General features: G+C 36.8%; 1 protein-coding gene across 1 annotated transcript; it reads left to right on the top strand.

The window, feature by feature from the left end:
• Positions 1 to 6,422: 6,422 nt before the first annotated feature.
• Positions 6,423 to 21,109, top strand: LOC138314113 (guanine nucleotide-binding protein G(i) subunit alpha-like). Its single transcript, XM_069254292.1, has 7 exons — positions 6,423 to 6,579; positions 7,302 to 7,443; positions 14,388 to 14,536; positions 15,373 to 15,501; positions 16,416 to 16,551; positions 17,593 to 17,746; positions 18,442 to 21,109. Exons 1-7 carry the CDS (start codon positions 6,575 to 6,577, stop codon positions 18,627 to 18,629), a joined length of 903 nt encoding a protein of 300 aa, XP_069110393.1. The 5' UTR covers positions 6,423 to 6,574; the 3' UTR covers positions 18,630 to 21,109.
• Positions 21,110 to 22,437: the final 1,328 nt, after the last annotated feature.

Below are 22,437 nucleotides of genomic sequence, written 5' to 3'. Positions count from 1 at the left end.
TCATCACAAGGTGTTACGTCACGTCTACACCAGACCATCATCACAAGGTGTTACGTCACGTCTACACCTGACCATCATCACAAGGTGTTACGTCACCGTCTACACCTGGTCAACATCACAAGGTGTTACGTCACGTCTACACCTGGCCATCATCACAAGGTGTTACGTCACGTCTACACCTGGCCATCATCACAAGGTGTTACGTCACGTCTACACCTTCAACATCATCAATCACAAGGTGTTACGTCACGTCTACACCTGACCATCATCACAAGGTGTTACGTCACGTCTTCACCTGGCCACCATCACAAGGTGTTACGTCACGTCTACACCTGGTCACCATCATAAGGTATGTTACGTCACGTCTACACCTGACCACCATCACAAGGTGTTACGTCACGTCTACACCTGGAAACCATCACAAGGTGTTACGTCACGTCTACACCTGACCATCATCACAAGGTGTTACGTCACGTCTACACCTGACCATCATCACAAGGTGTTACGTCACGTCTACACCAAGTGACCATCATCACAAGGTGTTACTTCACGTCTACACCTGACCATAGTCACAAGGTGTTACGTCACGTCTACACCTGACCATCATCACAAGGTGTTACGTCACGTCTACACCTGACCATCATCACAAGGTGTTACGTCACGTCTACACCTGACCATCATCACAAGGTGTTACGTCACGTCTACACCTGACCATCATCACAAGGTGTTACGTCACGTCTACACCTGACCATCATCACAAGGTGTTACGTCACGTCTACACCTGACCATCATCACAAGGTGTTACGTCACGTCTACACCTGACCATCATCACAAGGTGTTACGTCACGTCTACACCTGACCATCATCACAAGGTGTTACGTCACGTCTACACCTGACCATCATCACAAGGTGTTACGTCACGTCTACACCTGACCATCATCACAAGGTGTTACGTCACGTCTACACCTGACCATCATCACAAGGTGTTATGTCACGTCTACACCTGACCATCATCACAAGGTGTTACTTCACGTCTACACCTGACCATCATCACAAGGTGTTACGTCACGTCTACACCTGACCATCATCACAAGGTGTTACGTCACGTCTACACCTGACCATCATCACAAGGTGTTACGTCACGTCTACACCTGACCATCATCACAAGGTGTTACGTCACGTCTACACCTGACCATCATCACAAGGTGTTACGTCACGTCTACACCTGACCATCATCACAAGATGTTACGTCACGTCTACACCTGACCATCATCACAAGGTGTTACGTCACGTCTACACCTGACCATCATCACAAGGTGTTACGTCACGTCTACACCTGACCATCATCACAAGGTGTTACGTCACGTCTACACCTGACCATCATCACAAGGTGTTACGTCACGTCTACACCTGACCATCATCACAAGGTGTTACGTCACGTCTACACCTGACCATCATCACAAGGTGTTACGTCACGTCTACACCTGACCATCATCACAAGGTGTTACGTCACGTCTACACCTGACCATCATCACAAGGTGTTACGTCACGTCTTCACCTGGCCACCATCACAAGGTGTTACGTCACGTCTACACCTGACCATCATCACAAGGTGTTACGTCACGTCTACACCTGACCATCATCACAAGGTGTTACGTCACGTCTACACCTGACCATCATCACAAGGTGTTACTTCACGTCTACACCTGACCATCATCACAAGGTGTTACGTCACGTCTACACCTGACCATCATCACAAGGTGTTACGTCACGTCTACACCTGACCATCATCACAAGGTGTTACGTCACGTCTACACCTGACCATCATCACAAGGTGTTACGTCACGTCTACACCTGGTCATCATCACAAGGTGTTACGTCACGTCTACACCTGACCATCACATCACAAGGTGTTACGTCACGTCTACAACCACAAGGTGTTACGGTCGCGTCTAGACCACCATTGGTCGCTTGATCTTCCGCTAACAGATAGTTATGTACTACAGTCACAATTACACTTTTTTATCGTAATTTGACTGCCTTAAATGTGCACAATTTCTTGTAAAATATCGTTATTAGTAAGATATAAGGCAGACTCTTGACTCTGAATTAGTAATATGAAGATAGTGTTAACAACAATTAATGAGCTATTTGCAATACTTCCACGAACTAAGATTTACTCATACCAAAACGGGGAAAAAAAGAAAGAGAAACTTAGTATGAGGTATAACGTGATGGTTGTGGGAAAAACCGGCAAACACTTACATATAAACTGAAATCAATGTTATGATAATCGTAAAAATTCTGTACTGCTGTACTTGACATTTTCTGGAGGTTGTGACTGACTGATTGATTGATTGATTAGACTTAACCACCAATTAAGAGCTGATGTCATTAAACAGTGGCGTAGGAAGATGAAACGTAATGGGGGGGGGGGGGGGCAAAGGTCCTCAATATTTTGTAACCCCCCCCCCCCCCCCCCCCCCCGCCGTCGCACATTCAGGAGGAGATTAATTCAACTCCTCACCATATATGCTTTATGTACATTTTTCAAATATCATCAAATTAAATCCTTGTACACATTTATAGACAGTGGGGTCGCTAAAAGGAAATTAACGAATAATTGACGAAGATTTTGGTGTTTTAAGGGTCTGAGGGTGACCCCCGGGAAAAATATTGTAATTTAGAATGGCTGAGATGAGTTTTACAATGTATTTTGATGATTTTGCAAGCGCCCGAAAGCGCGAGATTTTGGTGTTGTGGGGGTCCGGGGGTTTTTCCCGGAATTTTTTTTTTTTTTGGTAATTTTTCGATTTAAAGCTACCTGCATTTAGAAATGATAATTGTGTCGTCATAACATTATGCAACCCTACTCGATCTGAATATACCGGCTTCACACCATCGGCACAGTGTTGTGTAACATAAAAAAATGAATTAATTTTCTCGCTAAGACATGTAAACAAATTGATCTTTTAAGAGCCATTTTTAAATAGTACATAGAATCCCTTGATGGATATATTTTTAGTCTAGATCGTGTGCATTGAATTTTTACTTTTTAAGGTTTGGCATCATGTGCTTGAACGTTTTAGGAAATGGGCCGCGCAGCGGAAAATTTTCTAGAATGAAGTACGAAAAATGTGCAGGAGGACCCTTTTTTCTTTCAAATAAGCATTTTTTTTAGAAAATTTCAAAAATGGGGGGGGGGGGCAAAAAGACATGTTTGCCCTCCCGTCCTAGGGAACGGGGGGGGCAGTTGCCCCCCTGCCCCCCCCCGCATCCCCCCCACCGCATCCAACGCCCCTGTTTAAGGACACCCTCATACAATGTGCTGTGTGTGTGATATTCATAGTGAGCCTCATTGTCCTTTTATAGTACTATCACACTGACTCAGCCGAACGACACCAAACAACACACCCATGTGTTCACTTTAGGCTCCCATTCATTTAATGCTGTGTGTTAAGCAGGAACAGAAACTAACATGGGCAATATTGGTGTCTTGACCAGGGGACAAAACCCACAGCCTATGTCTCTGAAAATCCCCCTTTAATGCACATTACTATATAACTTTGAATGTTACCCACATACTAGCCCGATATACTCTGGTTCTAACGCCAGATTTAGACAAAATGACTGATAGATGTCTGGTTTAGGCATCTATCTGTCATTATGTCGAAGTCTGGTGTTGGGGTCAGAGTATCTCAGGCTACCCATATATCTGTAACAACAACGATTCTCAGGGGAAGACGTCCCCTCTACATGTGCTAACATACTTCTAGCAAGTCTAGGTGGGGACTGCGGCATTGTTATATCATTAACGCATATTACATATACTGAAGATGACAAAAGGAAAGGGACCAAATATTTCATTGAACTGGGTTATGCCTTTTCTAACGTGCATCAAAATAAAACGAAATCATTATCATTATTGTTTTAAAGATATTTGTACGTTAGTCATATGTTTGCTGGTGCATTAAATATACTAATATATGTATGTTATTTCAATACAATACTATTTATCAACGATAAATAGTTGATAAATAGGCCTCACGTAGTTTTCCATGTGTTTTGACTAGGGTATAGATGTAATAGTTTATGTTAAACATTAAGGGGACGTATGACGATACAAACATAACATACAAGGACCAATGTTATCATATTCACTGTATTTAGTATGTATATATCACTTGAAACAATAAAGCTAAATAATACACATACATTATGAAGCGGACTTCCGGCATCCTTATTTTACGTACAAGGAAATTATTATAGCCGCATGCGTATTCAGCTATCTATTAGACAGTCCCCCTTTAATGCACATTACTATATAACTTTGAATGTTACCCACATACTAGCCCGATATACTCTGGTTCTAACGCCAGATTTAGACAAAATGACTGATAGATGTCTGGTTTAGGCATCTATCTGTCATTATGTGTGCGAAGTCTGGTGTTAGGGTCAGAGTATCTCAGGCTACCCACATATCTGTAACAACAACGATTCTCAGGGGAAGACGTCCCCTCTACATGTGCTAACATACTTCTAGCAAGTCTAGGTGGGGACTGCGGCATTGTTATATCATTAACGCATATTACATATACTGAAGATGACAAAAGGAAAGGGACCGAATATTTCATTGAACTGGGTTATGCCTTTTCTAACGTTCATCAAAATAAAACGAAATCATTATCATTATTGTTTTAAAGATATTTGTACGTTAGTCATATGTTTGCTGGTGCATTAAATATACTAATATATGTATGTTATTTCAATACAATACTATTTATCAACGATAAATAGTTGATAAATAGGCCTCACGTAGTTTTCCATGTGTTTTGACTAGGGTATAGATGTAATAGTTTATGTTAAACATTAAGGGGACGTATGACGATACAAACATAACATACAAGGACCAATGTTATCATATTCACTGTATTTAGTATGTATATATCACTTGAAACAATAAAGCTAAATAATACACATTACATTATGAAGCGGACTTCCGGCATCCTTATTTTACGTACAAGGAAATTATACCGCATGCGTATTCAGCTATCTATTAGACAGTCTAGATTGTGCTTCCGAGCGATGACAATTTTACAGGCAAACCCATATAAAATATTTATAAATATCAACATATAAATACTTTTCCTTATCAGACACAGAGCTTAGTTGTAGGTTGTCACTACTCTATTTGTGAGATAGAGATGAAAGTTGTTCTTAAGTTAGGGAGCGTTTACAAAACATCAAGTTAGGGAGCGTTTACAAAACATCAAGTTAGGGAGCGTTTACAAAAAAATCTTATATACTCTATAGTTGTTAATATTCGCGGTGGCTTTAAATTCGAGAATCTATCCAAAGCTTAAACTAGTACCTCGCGAAATTTATTAAATTCATGGTTTGATATATTTTATCCTGTCGTATAAAATGCTACAGAGATAAATGGCGAATAAGTCCCAGACAGTAAATTTTACAAATTCTTAATAACTATACAGTATATTAATGAAACAAAATTATTCCCCTCTTTCAGAAGACGAGGTTTATCCCATCCCTGTGAACATTTGTTAACGTCATAAAACATCCGGATAATTATGCTATATCGTATTATTATGTAACTAGGAAGATAACATTTCACACGGGCCCAGCAGTAAGTCTATTTGGTAGTGAGTTATTGTGTGCATATGTTAAACATGTGTACATGTGTGAATGGGTCTCGATAGACGATCTCCTAAGTGTTACTGGTGATGAATGACAATGACGCATGTATTTTAAGTTGAAGCGATACTGTTATTTCCCCTCCCCTTTACAACAAAACACATACGGCTTAGTAAACGAGACATATGTGGTTATAAACTGTAATTGTATGCCCTCCTTAAAAACTGTGTGTGCAGTGTCGCATTTTAATCTCGATGCTGCATACATAATTCATTACCACACGGAACAACAAGCTAATAAGAACTGTATTTCGAAATCTAACGCTTATTTTACATTGCACTTAAAAAAAAAAAACACACACGCAACCACCCTATGTAATTAGATGTTAACATGGTTAGACTATTCATTTTTGGTGATACAAAAACCTAATTGAATGATTAATTCAATTCATTTATTTGCATTTCTACATCCACAAACAAGTTTCGATGGCAAATTAAAAAGATAACATTACATTATCAAACAATGATAATAAACTTAGGCCAAAAAATAATTTCAATTCAATTCATTTATTTGCACTTTTACATCCACAAACAAGGATCGATAGCAAATTACAAAGATAACATTACATGTATAACACAATAATACAACATGTATAAAACAAGAACAGCCTATGCATTCAGCAAGCCTGCTTTCCTCGGTTCAAACGACATTTTAATGAAGAAGCCCAAATCCTGCAGAAGTTATGGTTCATTAGATGACAATAACTTTACTCAATTTTCATAGTCTGTGAACATTGAATTAATTGTGTATTTAGATGAGAAAGTTTTTCTTTCAGTAGAATTTATTGTACACTTGACGTTTGACAGTGTATTATTATATTGCAGGAGCTGGCGAGTCTGGGAAAAGTACAATATTAAAACAGATGAAGTAAGTGTTAAAGTCTATTGATTGTATTAATGTAATTTTATTATGTAACAAATAATATTAAACCCAATGTTGTAGTTTTCAATGAACTGTGTTTTGCAACTCCTCAACGGACAAATACATTACAATGCAATAATATTTCATCATGGAAGATTACTAGAGCCATATCATACATTAATTTTTAAAGAAAGTGCAGGTTTTATATGTATTCAAATCAAATTAGTATCTTATCACGTGAACGCTATGCCTTTTATAGCTAGAAATGTTACGGATGTCGTTCTTCTAAATGTCCACAAATGAATGATATTTTTACAACTGCCCTTGTGAATTACTTGTAGCTGCAGTATATCTGGTAAAACATTATAGCTATGTTACCATCTTATGCTGATAATATATGTTGTTGACATCAGTAAATCTACGCTGGACTCTTCTTATCGTTATAATTACAAACAGACAATAACATAAATTATAGTTTAGAAACTAGATTTGTAAGTTTGTTAAATACCTAATATAAATGTATATCGTTCTTTACACTTAACATTGGTTGCAAATGTGATAACCCACTGTCCATTCAAAGGAAGTTAACGCACTTTATTTCCTATCACATTTTAATAAAATATTTAGCATTTTACTGAAAATGACTGTTACTATTTTTCGGGATTCGAGATTTTTGTTTACAAATATGTACCATATTTAGACAGATTTTCTTATATCATCGATTACAGAATTATCCATGAACGGGGATATACAGAAGAAGAATGTAAGGAATATCTGCCCGTGATCTACAGTAACATATACCAATCCATGACGGCCATTGTTAGAGCCATGGGTCAACTCAAAATTGATTTCCAAGATCCAGAACGAGCGGTCAGTATACATAACCTTTATTAATCTTATATGGTTTAGATTTGATATTAGTTTTACCGGGTATCGAGTACTATTTTTCTGAGAGTAAGCTCTCCTCGTTGTAGATAATGAATGAAATAAAGTAGGGAATGATAACTCTTGTTATTATTCCAACGGAATTAAATGTAATACACATGGTAAAAACACCCAGTTAGCAGCATATAACAGCTATTTGGAAACGAAGAAAACGAGCCCATACAAAAATCTGAAACTTACACTTATAAACTTCTTTGAGATCTCCGTCCCTGACTATGTGGCATGTTTGGGGAAAAACCTAGTTACCGAGATATTTTGAGTAAAACATGCCAAAATCGTCATTTTCATCGCTGATTTCTGTTTAATTTACTCCAATGAATTAAATAATAAAGTTGAAAAATGTTTTAAAGAACAGTCACAAGACGGTCTTTTGTAACGGTGGTATTTCGCAGTTTCCACGGCAGACAAGGTAGTCCAGGGACCCGGCCGCTTTCCTTCAAAGCAATTCTGAACGATTGGATTTTGGGGTCAAAAGGTCAATTTCATGTACAAAGGTCACTGTAGTGTTACTAAAAATAGGTTGTTTCACAAAATGTAGTTTCATGGCGATAACTTGAAAAGACATTGACATATTTCTTAAAACTTTATACAATGCTTATATGAGGTGACACAGCTTGGGATTGAATCTGAGGTCAAAATGTCAACTATAAAGGTCACTGCGACTACAAAAAGATTATTTCATAAAATGTTAGTCTCCAAACAATATCTTCAGATCTTCAGAATACATTACCATCGAATAGATGGATTTTGATCAAACTTCACACAATGGTAGAATATGTGAAAGTACAGTTTGGGATTGAATTTAGGGTCTAAAGGTCAATGCCAAAGGTTGCTAAAAATAGATTGAGTCACAGATCTTAGTTTTTGGAGATAACTGCATACAATGATAACATAGAAAATAGCACAGCTTGAGATTGGATTTGGGGCCAAAAGGTCAATTCCAAATGTCACTGCCACTAAAGTTCCCTGACCATGATTTTAGAACACAGCCTGGGGTTGAATTTGTGGTCAAAAGGTCAACTTCAAAAGTCATTGCTACTAAGAATAAATTGTTTACCCAAATATTAGTTTCCAGACGATAAGTTGAGCAGAATTTGTTCAAACAGAACAGAACGGGTAATTTGCTCCTTTCATATATACATTTACATCAAAAGAGACGAATAACGGTACACTGTGGTTGGCTCAAAGATAATTGTTTGCAAGGCCTGTGATTGACAATGACGTGAAATCATCACTATATATGCAAAAAGCGTTGTCGGTGACGTCATTATGTAATGACGGCGCTACAAAATGTTTCTCAACGACTGAATTTTCACTATTTACTAATTTTCACCGCAACAAAAAGTTCTTCAAGGTCAAACACAGATAGTCAGACAGTAGAGCAGTGGTTATTCCGTCTTTGCATATTACAGAGTTGCCTCCCTTGCGGGTAGGTATCCATTGTGACGTTATTTTGTGTGCCAAATTCAAATCGTTTTCTCTTAAAAGTATGACGTTACGCCCGCAAACATATGACGTCACAATCAATACCTACCAGCAAGGACAGATAACTCTGTAATATACAAATACAGAATAACTAACCACGTACAGTACATGCACAAATGCGTACAAGAAGTAAATACTATACTTATATATCTTATACTTGTTGTTTAAAAATTGTCAAATTCTTGGAGTAATTTATAGATTAGTGAACTTGAAGCCACAAAAGGGGCGAAGGTCGATTATACCATGGTTCATATTCGAAAAAGAGTTATCATTCCTACTTCATTTCATTCCATTTGTAACAATCCTTGAGGTGTCACCACACTAGTATATTTAAGTGATTAGTTACATATTAGTAACTAATTGCTTAAATGTAATCCTAGATGTATATACAGGAAGACCATGAGAATTGCCAGCTACATGGGGTCTTGCAGTTACAGTGTTAGAACTGTATCTGCTGCACTCAATGTATGATCGTAGGTAGTGACTACTAGTATGTTTACAGGTTACACTTTTCCTCTTCTTTACACTTTCTTTCCTTATATGACATTTATCTTTACACTGACTCATTTTTGATCAAACTTCACACAATGGATGACCAGAACCTTTTTGTGGAGGAGGCGTTACCACCAGGTAGTAGGTTTGTTGAGAACGTGATTGTGGATGAATTGGTGGAGAGGGATAGAATAAGACCAGCAGATGAGAGGACGGCTCAGATAATTAAAGAGGTTGCCAACTCAGTATGCCCCTGTACAAGAATGGAGGTTTACTATCCATCGGCCCATGATTCTGGATGGATGCCGTTGCTGGACATTCAGGTCCAAATTCGCGACGCGGATGGGTCTGTGGACTGGAAGTTCTACAAGAAAGAGGTTTCCAGCTCACAATTCATCCTCAATCGCAGTGCACTCCCTGTGTCCGTGAAACGCCAATCCCTAATTCAGGACGGCATACGCCGATTGCGTAACACCAGACCATCTTTAGTACCAGAACTGCGCCAAGAACTTATGGAGGATCTTGCAGAGATTATGCTGATCTCAGGATACCCAGAGTCTTTTAGGGCCAATGTAATCATTGCTGCCCTCAGAGGCTATGCCAATCAGGTATCCGCGAGCGAGCGTGGTGATACGCCACTATATCGGCATAGATCTTAGAAGGAGAATGAGCGCAGGTCTAGGAAGAACGTGAAAAAGGCTTCGTGGTTTCGACCAGCTGACACCGTAATTTTCGTACCATCAACTCCTGGTGCAGAACTTGCCAGACGTGTACGAGGGGTGACAGCGGTACAGGGGCCCAGACTTGACGTGAATATCAGAGTGGTTGAAACTGGTGGGCAGACGATCAAGCAGCAACTTGTTCGTACCGACACTAAATTTGGTGATGAGTGTCAACGAGGAGAGTGTGTGTTGTGTCAGAGCAACCCTGGTTCTGGTGGTGGGTCATTACATTTCCGGTCCGGTGCGCTGTACAAAGCCACATGCAAAATCTGTGCCAAGCACAACACAGTGGCTGAGTACATTGGTGAAACCGGCCGAAATGCCTATACCCGGTTCCAGGAACACAGGCGCCAAGTAGAGAGTGGTAATCTCTCTAATGCTCTGGCTAAGCACTTGCTCGAAGAACACCCAGGAGACGAAGGTGACATTAGAAACTTCAAGTGTGAAGTCCTCAAGACCTTCTGCAAGCCACTCGAACGACAAGTTTCAGAGGCGGTCGCTATACACGGATCAGTTGCTGACAAGCTCCTCAATTCTAAGTCAGAATGGGAGCAACCTGCCGTAGAGAGATTGGTGGTCACTAGGGAACCACGACTGTGAACAGCAATATGTGATAGGAAATCTGATTAAAATACAGATCTGTATGACCACTCCGGTGATTAGTGGATCTGATAGCGTCCCATGGGGGGGGGGGGGGGGGGTTGGGGGGTCATGTCATGTTCAGGTGACATTTATACCACGTGTACTCACGACCACGTGTAGGTTCTGCACCTTGCTGCATCAAGTGTAAACAACATTTCGTCCCAGTATACATATACGGTAAGCTATGTTGTTCTCTTGGGGCGAGATGACCATAGGTGTGAAAGTTTTGGGGGCAGCAATTTGACTGGTCTTTATCAAGGATCACGTGGACGTGGCCCCTAGTGGGATTTTCTCTGATCCTTTTTATCAAACGTAATGATAATGGGAATCTGTGTTTTATTTTATTAGATTTGATGTAATAGGCACTATGCCTACAGAAAGTGTGAGGTACGAGTTGTCTCAAAACAATAACATACCCTTAGTCGATTGTCAAACTTTTCTTTCGATTGCCACCTCGAAAAGCTGGTATGTCTGACGTTTCGACCGTGCATGTGATTACATATAATATCCACTTTTCATACGTCAGTGTTATGTTTATGGCTACACACGTCTATCTGATAAAGTATCTTGCGGTTATAACCATTGTTTAAACACTGGGGTTGATTTAGTGCACATAGCATGTTGGGTCGAAATAACCCGCCGTATACATCAAACGGGCCGAGACATTTCGTACCTGCACACAATAGATGTAAACAAACATGTAGACGAACACGTTGTGTTAGTGTTATTTCGGACTGAAGAAGGCCCTATAGTGGCTGAATATATATTCCATAGAAATGATTTTGATTTTACTTTGAATTTATTTTGGCCTTTTATTTCGAATTATTAATATACTAGCTTTATACCGTTTTTCCTCATTATGACTCATTTTTGGTCTCAAACTAAGTGATCATGCTTGTGAAAGGATGTGACCCCGATTTCTCGAAATAAAATAAATACATCGACTTAAATCAAAACTTTATTCATTATATGTGTATTTTTACGTCAATTATTTTTATTTTAATAATCTCCTTTTTAGCTGTATTGAACTAAACTTTGCTGGAAATGTTTCTTATACTAATTGTTATTGCCATAATAAACATTAATATGGGAAATGATACACTTTTGTCACTTTATTTTTTTATTTTAGGGTAAATTTCTGAAAAAAAATAACAAATATAGAAATAGTTAAAGATGCTCCACCGCTGACGAATGGTATTTGTTCACTATCAATAACAGGAGCAAACAATATAGTATTTTTATTCAGTTACAAAAGTTACTCACTTTACACGATTACCACAATTGAAAAGTTTGAGCTTCAAATTTTGCATTAAGTTAAAAATCTGAAAAACAATTAATTGCATCCCGGAAAATTCCGTATCACTATATCCTATATGGAATAAAATACTAATTGCGCATGCACCACAGGCAAAATGAATTATTTTATTATATTTTTTTTTGTGTTAATTAGACATATATAAACACGATTAAACACCAATTATTGATCAAATGATGAATGTCATTTATGCTCTGTCGGAGGTGGAGCATCTTGAAATGATTAAAAAAGTAAATCTACGGAACACACATCCCCTTCCATCCTTCAATAATTTACTTTGGATTAGATGGCTACGTTATACAAACCGAAAAACAGCACTAGGCTGTAGATTTGTCGCATGTTTTTATACGGAGTCAGTTTTGCACTTCACAAGCAATTTGTCTAAGCACGAATCAGGGAAAGTTGATACCCCTCATTGTCCGACCCACTTGTTAGTATTTCCTCATTTTGCTCTTATTGTATCACCTTGCGTCACGTTCTCAAATAACATTACAACCTTGAGTGATAGCTTGTCCTTGGCAGACACTTACCGGTGAAAATATATTTTGTACAAGCACTTTTAAGAGGAGACTTTTTCCAACTGTTACTCTTAACACAATAATTGAGTGCATTTTTACAATACGAAAACAAGTATAGCTCCCTATTTCTCCTTTCGGCACTAATAGTGAAATCAGCTAAACTCGTTGTACTCTTAGGAGAACAATAAAATAGTAATTTAAGTACGTTATTCAAAGCGCGTTAGGTGTGAACATGTAATACTATCTCGGACGCATTCACGAGATAATGATGCCCCATTAAACGATACAAACTAATTGTCGTTCCTGTGTTAGTGTCAAACAAAAGAACCAGTCATTCTGTGGTCTTCGATGTACATAAGAATTGTAAAGTCACAATGATGATAAAATCATACACAGGTCTAGTTGATAAGAATCAACTTCCCATTTGGCTTTTGCACAACTTAACATTTTGATAGTTGAATGGTTACTTAGGTTTCTCAAATATGATAAAAGGAATTACATGTCTGTTTTAACATGGATAGTTTGTTCATAATTCTTGAAACCCAATATCCTAATATTTGTAGGGAAACACGACAAACTGTATTATTCCACTGAATATTAAATAATACAAGGTATAATTGTAAAATCCTTATATAACGCTTGGTATCATTACGGAGTCCAGCAAGTAGGGCCTTAGAACTGTACCTGTCCTATTCACAGGCGTCTGCTTCAGGTTTTGAACAAGGTGACACACTCCGATACTTCAACTATGGAACGGAAGTGGAACTCTTCAAGCGAGCAGTTGCAAAAAGCAATCTGATTGGTCAATTAATTTAATCAACCAGATTGACTGCTTGCTTGAAAGATCAACTTCCGTTCCATAGTTGATGCATCGTCCGCTACTTGGATACTTGGTGCCCTGTTTTATATTTAAAAAAAACCGTAACTTCGCGACAAAAACTTGGCATACATTGCAAAAAGAGAATTCTTAATTAAGGTACGTTGATTAAACGAGTGGACACTCAATATTTTCGCAAAATTTGGTTTAATTTCAAAGTGAATTGGAGCGTACCCTCAACTTCCGGTTCATGGAGTGTCTTACCTTGTTCAATAGTTGGGGTAGGATATTTTATTTTTGCGAAACCAAATGCAGACGCCTGTGCCCTATTGCAGGATGGTAAAAGGCGAATAAATTTATGATTTTATTTCTTCTTTCTTCCTAACTTACTTTCTTTTTCCTAACGTCTCCCCTGGCCGAGACACACCATAATCTATAAAAATGGCAGTTTATGCTCCTGCTTAGTGGTCAGCATTAAGGGAGTGGGACAACTGTTTCGCCCGTTCTCAGTATAATGTGACCGGATGGGGTGTGTTGCTTGGTGTCTTCGGCGGCATACTTGTCAGTGATGTAGCGCTATAAAAAGTGCAACAGTTTCACAACACAAGAAGACACAACACGAACATACCCCAGTCTCCCAAAACACACACCACAAACTTCATACACGCAACGCATCGCATACATGGGATACCGTCCTAAAATGACCTTGGCTGTTAACAGGACGTTGATTTAATCAAACAAACAATTAAGGTATCATTACGGGCACTCGAACCTCTTGTATACATGGCCTGACGTTTAAGACCAAATGTATATATACATTGTATTTCCTATGTCATTATATTAATTTATTATCATTCATAATATTTTATTTTCCACAGGATGATGCCCGACATTTATTTGAGTATAGCATGCAGGATAAGGCCCTCGAACCAGTACTGGGCCTCCTACAGCGTCTGTGGGACGATGATGGTGTCAAGATGTGTGTTAGTCGGTCCAGGGAATATCAGCTCAATGATTCCGCAGAATAGTGAGTCATTATTATATCACAACTTGTTTTTGGTTTGGCTAGAATCTGCAATAACACATGAAGTACTAATGAATATCGCTTTCAATTGTTGATTTTGCAGTGTTGCAAAGGTCTTTGCAAATCATATCTTTGTTTAAAACGTCAATACGTTGTTCCTGTGTATCTTTGAAATGGCGGTAACCATTGCCACTTTTATTGTGCTATGTCGTCGGATATGTAAGTGCTGAATGGTCCAAGCAGTAAGCCCATCTGTTCAAATTATACTTAATGGGGAAATTATGTCGTTCACTTAGGCACTTACAAATGTTCTAATTGCAAAATGGTATGAGTGGAGCACTTCGAAAAAATTCGAAACGGTGCAGTCGTAAAGCTACAAGATACTTGGTCTCCGACTTCAATTCTCAATTCTTTGACAACTTTGCGATAGTTCGATGGTCGGTATCATATTTGTGTTGTTCATCACGTATATTTAATTTTCCTTTGAGATGTAAAATCAGGTAGGGTCATTACTTGTCTGATCTGAAATACCTTGTGATTCCATTCTTGATTATCCTGGATTGTGAACAATTTATTTTATTCAAGAACTGTTTTATGTCTTATTAAAAGTCTGGGAAAAATCCCACTGATTAAGGTGTGTTCCGAACTACCGGCCAACGTGGTGGAGTCGGACGTCGGAACGTCTTAACCACTCCGTGTCTTTGTGTGCCCCCATCCACCCAGAAAACATATGTTCTGCAACTAACTACAGTCGCCAAACTAAAACAATGTATTTGTCCTGATCGAAATCGTTACTATTGCTGGTATACTTGCACATATGTGTATTATTTCTTCGTCAGTTACTTGTCTCAGTTGGAAAGGATAGGTAAGACAGGATATATACCGAACGCACAGGATGTGTTACGAACACGAGTTAGGACCACAGGGATCATCGAGTCCAGGTTCCTGTATAAAAGCGCCGAGTTCAGGTATGTATCCTCAGCTTAACAGATTGCCATATTGTATTGTTAAAACTAACCATCCATGGATGACTTATTCAGTGTTATGAAGCATCATCAGTTTAACTGACGGATATAGAATATTACAAACTTTTCATAATAGTACTTTAATAAGCAAAATTGAAGATCGGGCAATTACTACAATACTTTTCAATATGATAAATTTATAATCAAACAAATTCTACTATAATCTTATCGTTGACAAAATACCTATTAAAACGATACGCATATGTATATATATAAAGAGGAAACTTATCTATTGTCATACACTGATCAACGTAAGCCAAAGCATTTTTTCAAACATGGAGGACAAAATAAAGAAATCAAGTCAATGTCAACAATAGCTCCATCAAAATCTATCCCCTAATACTTTCTTTATGCTAATGTTAAATTAGACCGTGTAAAGTGAAAACTTGTGTAGAGTGGGCTTTAGGCTGTTTCGTCTTATTGTTTTTGTTTTGAACAATTGTTTATATGACAGCAAAATCTGAAAACATTAATAAAACAAACAACAATCACCTCCATCAGTGTAATATGTTTTCTAAAGTCAGTTATTTGCTTGGATGTAAGTTGTACCTATCGTCAATAAAAACATAATTAGCCATGGATATATGGCTGCCATCTAAAAACAAAACAAGAGATAGAAGCAGTATACAACAAATGTACATTATACATTAGAGATCATGTTCTAAAACAATCATTAGTTTGGATAGGACGTAAATCTAACATAGCGACCATATAAAACCATATCACCATGTGTCATCTTAATTTGATAACTTGATTTGATTTAACATGTTATACTCTTATAACAATACAAATAAAGTAACATTAGCAGTTAAGTCATAGTAATAACTATATTCGAAAACCGACGTTTTGCGATACAGAATGATAGATGTGGGAGGACAACGGTCGGAGAGGAAGAAATGGATCCATTGTTTCCAAGACGTGACTGCTATACTATTTATCATCGCCATGAGTGAATATGACTTGACTTTGCGAGAGGCGGAGGACGAGGAAGTGGTATACAATTTATCTTAACTGTTTTAGATGGCTCAAAATTAATCTTCCACTTAACTGAGTATAGAATATCGAGATGCAAATGCATCCGATACCAAGCGTTTATAAGTACTGCATACAAACTATAGAATATCGAGGTGTAAATTCATACGATACCAAGTGTTTACAAGTACTGTATACTAACTTATTGAGATTTTTTTCTCTGCAATTGGATTCCGCGATTTACAGTCATAAAGCTTTAGTATCCATATGGTTGAAACGATTTCGCGATGACTTCTGATCTATCGCACATTGTTCTGATATACCGCAAATTATTCTGATCTACCGCACATAATTCTGATCTACCGCACATTATTCTGATATACCGCAAATGATTATGATCTACCGCACATTATTCTGATCTACCGCACAATATTCTGATCTACCGCACATTACTCTGATCTACCACACATTATTCTGATCTACCGCACATTACTCTGATCTACCGCACATTATTCTGATCTACCACACATTATTCTGATCTACCGCACATTATTCTGATCTACCACACATTATTCTGATCTATTGCTCATTATCTTGATCTGCTGCATATTATTCTGATCTACCGCACATTATTCTGATCTACCGCACATTATTCTGATCTACCACACATTATTCTGATCTACCGCACATTACTCTGATCTACCGCACATTATTCTGATCTACCGCACATTATTCTGATCTACCGCACATTATTCTGATCTACCACTCATTATTCTGATCTACCGCACATTACTCTGATCTACCGCACATTACTCTGATCTACCGCACATTATTCTGATGTACCGCACATTATTCTGATCTACCGCACATTATTCTGATCTGCTACTCATTATTCTGATCTATTGCTCATTATTTTGATCTGCTGCACATTATTCTTATCTACCGCACATAATTCAGATCTACCGCACATTATTCACATGCAGAATACGTTTACAGTATCTTTTTGTCTGATATCGTTAATTAGTTTTCGAGTCTCGAGTTTCAACTAATGTTTTTTTTCAGAACCGTATGGGTGAAAGTCTACGATTATTTGATTCCATTTGTAACAATACGTGGTTCGTTAAAACATCCATGATATTGTTTCTGAACAAGAAGGATCTGTTCGAGGAAAAGATATCTCGGTCCCCTCTTTCTGTCTGCTTCCCCGATTACCAGGGTAAATATTATTGCAGTTACAACATTTACAGACGACTTTTGACATCCATTTAATTGTGACATGTGTGAAAATGATTTTAGGATAATAATATTAGTAAAATGTATGGAATGCTTTGATATACGTTATAACTCCATTGATGTAACCAGCCTCAGTTCAGTATATAATTTATTCTATGGAGATGGATACATTTTGTACATACTGAATTATGGAAGATACATAGCATTTAGATATTGCTCTTGTTCTTGACCAGTAACGGGAAACTGGTCCAGTCTGACGATTATTGGTGTTCGTGGTAGCAGGATGTCAATATACAAACGTTAAATTACACAGTGAATTAATTTAACCTGACTATAACGAAGAACGTCGTCATGATATATAGCATTAAGATACAAGAGTTTAAATCTATTTATAGCCAAGATTACTTATGTTTATCACATAATTAACTGTCCAGTGTTGTCATTCATTGTTTTAAAACAGTTGTTGGCACCTCGTACATGGTGCATTTATTTAGATGTTTGTTTGTATTAACATACACTGTACATTACAAATATAGTACTTAAATGCATATCAGGTTTCTGGCTTTTTGGTTGTCGACCAACAGTTGTTAAAATTTGTATGACACTTCGCCATCACGTAGAATAAATTTGATATAAAAGATATTGAAATAAATAATGTGTGATATTTTCCCATTTCAGGACAGAACACATTTAGCGAAGCAGCACCGTACATACAGTTTATGTTCGTAAGTACCAACAGGCTTGAAAGCAAGGAGATATATTGCCATTTTACGTGTGCGACGGATACCAATAATGTTAAGTTTGTGTTCGAGGCAGTCAGTGATATTATCCTCAATGAAAATTTGGAAAGTATAGGATTAAACTGATTCACTTATAGTAAACAATTGGATGCTTCGATACATACAGCCAGTAGTCGGTATCAACTCAACAATGATGTTTCCGTGTCCTTGTTTACATCACAAGAAGAAAACCACACGTACTGTGTAGGGGTACAGATAGTGACCGGTTTCAACGGCCATTTTGAATGATGTTAGGCAACAGTGTTGCTACATAGGGATGAAATTTCAACCAATTTGTTGTGTGCAGTTTTATTATTTGTTTTCTTTGAATGACAATTTCATAAAGTTGCAAACGATAGTTGTCTTCTTATACCAAAATACGGACAACTAATGATATGAAAGATATGAAAAGATTACAAAGAAAATAATTACCACATTTATTAAAAACGTTTATTAAAATTAAAATAATATTATAGAAAATGTCATAGTACTTTAATTTTAATACTTTACTATTTGTTATGAGATCATACCACAACTAAGGCTTTAAAATACATGATAAAGTTTTCATACGTTATCAAACCAAAAAAAAAACCATAATGGTTTAAACCTCAACGCTAAATATATTTAGATTTGTCTTTATCGACACTTTTTTTATTTGTCATACATTTTAGATATTAAATATCATATGTGTTATTTACAGTTATTAGCAATATATTTACAAACAAATGTGTATGAAGTTCAAGTATTTATGATCATTCTTGTTTTGAAAAAGGACTTAACGAATCCAAAGATAAATACGAGAAATATTCCATATATGTGTGTGTGTAACTGAAGGTGTTACAATGACCGATATTGACAATATGTAATACATGTAATTCCAAGTTATTCACGGACACAGAATTCATCTAAAATGCCCTAAAACTCAAAAATGTGATATATCATATTGTCCAACTGGGATGTTGCCACTTTGATTATATTTGCTTATCCATATTCTTTTAATCTTGTTTAATATTATTATGCTTATTGTATGGGCATAAGGTTATATGTGCCATAACTAGCCGACAATTTGGACGTTATTTTTCTCCGTCATCTATGCCAAACCATCAATATATAATTCAGAGTTACAGACAAAATATATCATACCTTGCAAACATCCCTTATACCACAGGGTGTTTGCACTGCAAAAAGGTTTAGTTTCTTGTTCTTGTGATAAAAAGAAAACACCAATACAAAAACTACCTATACGACAACACAAATACTAACAGGCCGAATATACGTAATTTTTTCATTTTTTTTTTTTGTAATCACAAACATTTGCAATAATCAAACATTGTACCAATGACCTAGAATAAGGATGAAAGACGTGTATTATGACATTATTCCATGCAGATAAACCTATGATATTGAAAGGTCAAAAAAAGTATATATATGTTTGTATTATAGTATCAAGGGTATGAACTCTACGGTAGAGAAAAATGGACATTATTAATCCAATGTTTTAATAAACGGGTTCTATATATCAGTGACGCATATCTTACCTTTAAGATAAATAATTGATATTATAAAACACATATACATACTGTTGGTTAGAAATTCGTGCCAGGTCCCTGTATATAGGCCTACACATTTTCTACAGCCTTTAACATGGCTTTAGTCAACATTTTATGCAGAGATAATGTAGTAATTTTCTTGTATATGTTTGTGATTACCTGAAAAGTTACGTATATTGTGCCTTTAAGTTAAATAAATTGAATAAAAGTATTTAAATTAGAAGTCAAAAATTTTGAATATTGTATAAAGTTCATAAGTTTTTCTTATCTCTAGTTGCATTCATTCATTTTGAGTAAGAGATCATTTACATATACATGAGTACCATTTTGCCATATTGTAAAAACCATAACATGTCTATTGTTAGCATGGTGTGATATGCAAGTGACCAATTCAAGCCAATTGTACCAAACAAAATATTAAGTATGCAAGGTTTATATAGATATCATGTAACATGCACATATTATCATATTATCGCTTTTTCATTTTATGGTGATGTCATTTCTTTTAAAGATGAGCGTAATTGAGCGGTCCATTCATCCATCACTTCTCATATTTGATGTTTTGGGTTTATCATCTGATTTCATTTTATTTCAATAAAACTTTATTTTAATAACAAATTGATATATATGATTAACCAACAGGCAGTCTCTATGTAAGTAAGTTCATTAAAATTGCAAGATGTCATATTACCCAGTCTTGATTAAGGATTACAATTCGACAAAAGACACTGTCAGAACTGGATGTTTGTGTATAACGTCATCAAATCGTGTGTTCCATCTTTTGATATATCACTTGATACACACAAAAAATATAGTAAATTACGTTACATTCAAAATCGTGTATTTTAAATGCAATATTTCGCCTATCTGTATATTTCAAAATATATTTTATTATGATTGAATATGCCTTTTTTATACAAAAAAGTTAAATACCATGCATCCGTATGCTGTATTGTTTTCCTACATCTGTGTTTTCATTAGATACTGGCGATATCAGTAAATATTATACCTCGTGTTTGTAACAGCTTTTGTGATTAGTTGAAACATTTCACATCGCCAGGAAATAAACATCACAAGGAAAAAACAACAACTTATTATATTTTTCGCAATGAAAGCGATATACTTCACGCAAGTAGAAATATCAATTTTGTTATTTTCACTAATTAATATTTAATATTTTTGTGTAAACGTCATATTTTTGTGTAAAAATATGACGTTATGTTCACAAAAGTACGACGTAATAATCGCAAGGGCAAATAACTCTGTAAAATACAATGGCGCAACAACCTTTGGCGAAACTAACAGCGATGGTCTTCTGTAAATGGAAGGGAGATAACAAATGTAATAAATATAATATTCCTTTTTTCTTGATGAATACCAGTAATAGTTTGTCTCGTGAGGTGGAAACTTTGATATGTTTCACGAGTGCGAAGAAATATAACTGGAATTCATCAAGAAACAAGGGATATCCTCAATATATTTTATCTGGGGGGCGTACCCAATGGTTACCGACCATCTGTAGACGGAGTCAAGTCCTCGGGTATCTAGAAATTCATATCACGCTACCACTGGGATCATTCGCTCAAAATATCATACATTGTAGCTATGAAAATTCCAACTCATATTGAGCGTGACAGTTAGGAGATTTCTTGTAAAAGGGCGTTTTGTTGGAATAATTGTTTGATATAATTGTGTGTAAAATGAATAGAACGCTGAACCCGGCTGTGCCGTATTCTCAGTGTATTGCCAGAAGCATGGAAAAAATAGTTCCACATCTTACGTATCAAGCACTTTTATTTGCTCCCCTGGTTAGAATACATATGATATTTGAAGCAATCGGAGCCTCTTTACCAGCCGGAGATTCACCATGTTTGGAGTGAAACGTTCAGATAGACCTTTGCATGTCAATGGTAAGTCTCGAAAGGTTAGAGGGTCATGCGGAAAATGTGCCGCCGAAAAAAGAGGATGCTGAAAGCAGGCAACTTAATACAAATGTAGTAGTTGCAAACTCAGATATTTGTATGCACTGACAGAACATGGTAACAGGTCACACAGACAACTGCTAGACCAATATTAAAAGACAATGCATGACAAATTATAAGGTTTACATCATATTTGATATCAATGTATACATTTTCACTGCAGCCTTACTATGTATGTAACCTTACCAAATGCATTTGACATTAATCAGTCTATGAACTGCCTTTCGCTTAGTATGTTATGACGTCATTATCATTGTGACATCACATTCTTTATTCGTTATAGATGCAAACTCTCTTGGGATTTTATCATAAAATTGTTATCAAATGTAATTAATAATTGAACATCTTTCAGGTGGCATTCAT

This window comes from Argopecten irradians, chromosome 2 (genome assembly GCF_041381155.1).
Source record: "Argopecten irradians isolate NY chromosome 2, Ai_NY, whole genome shotgun sequence".
Classification (NCBI taxonomy): domain Eukaryota; kingdom Metazoa; phylum Mollusca; class Bivalvia; order Pectinida; family Pectinidae; genus Argopecten; species Argopecten irradians.
Note: the sequence above shows the minus strand (reverse complement) of the source record. Positions and strands in the feature narration are given on the sequence as shown.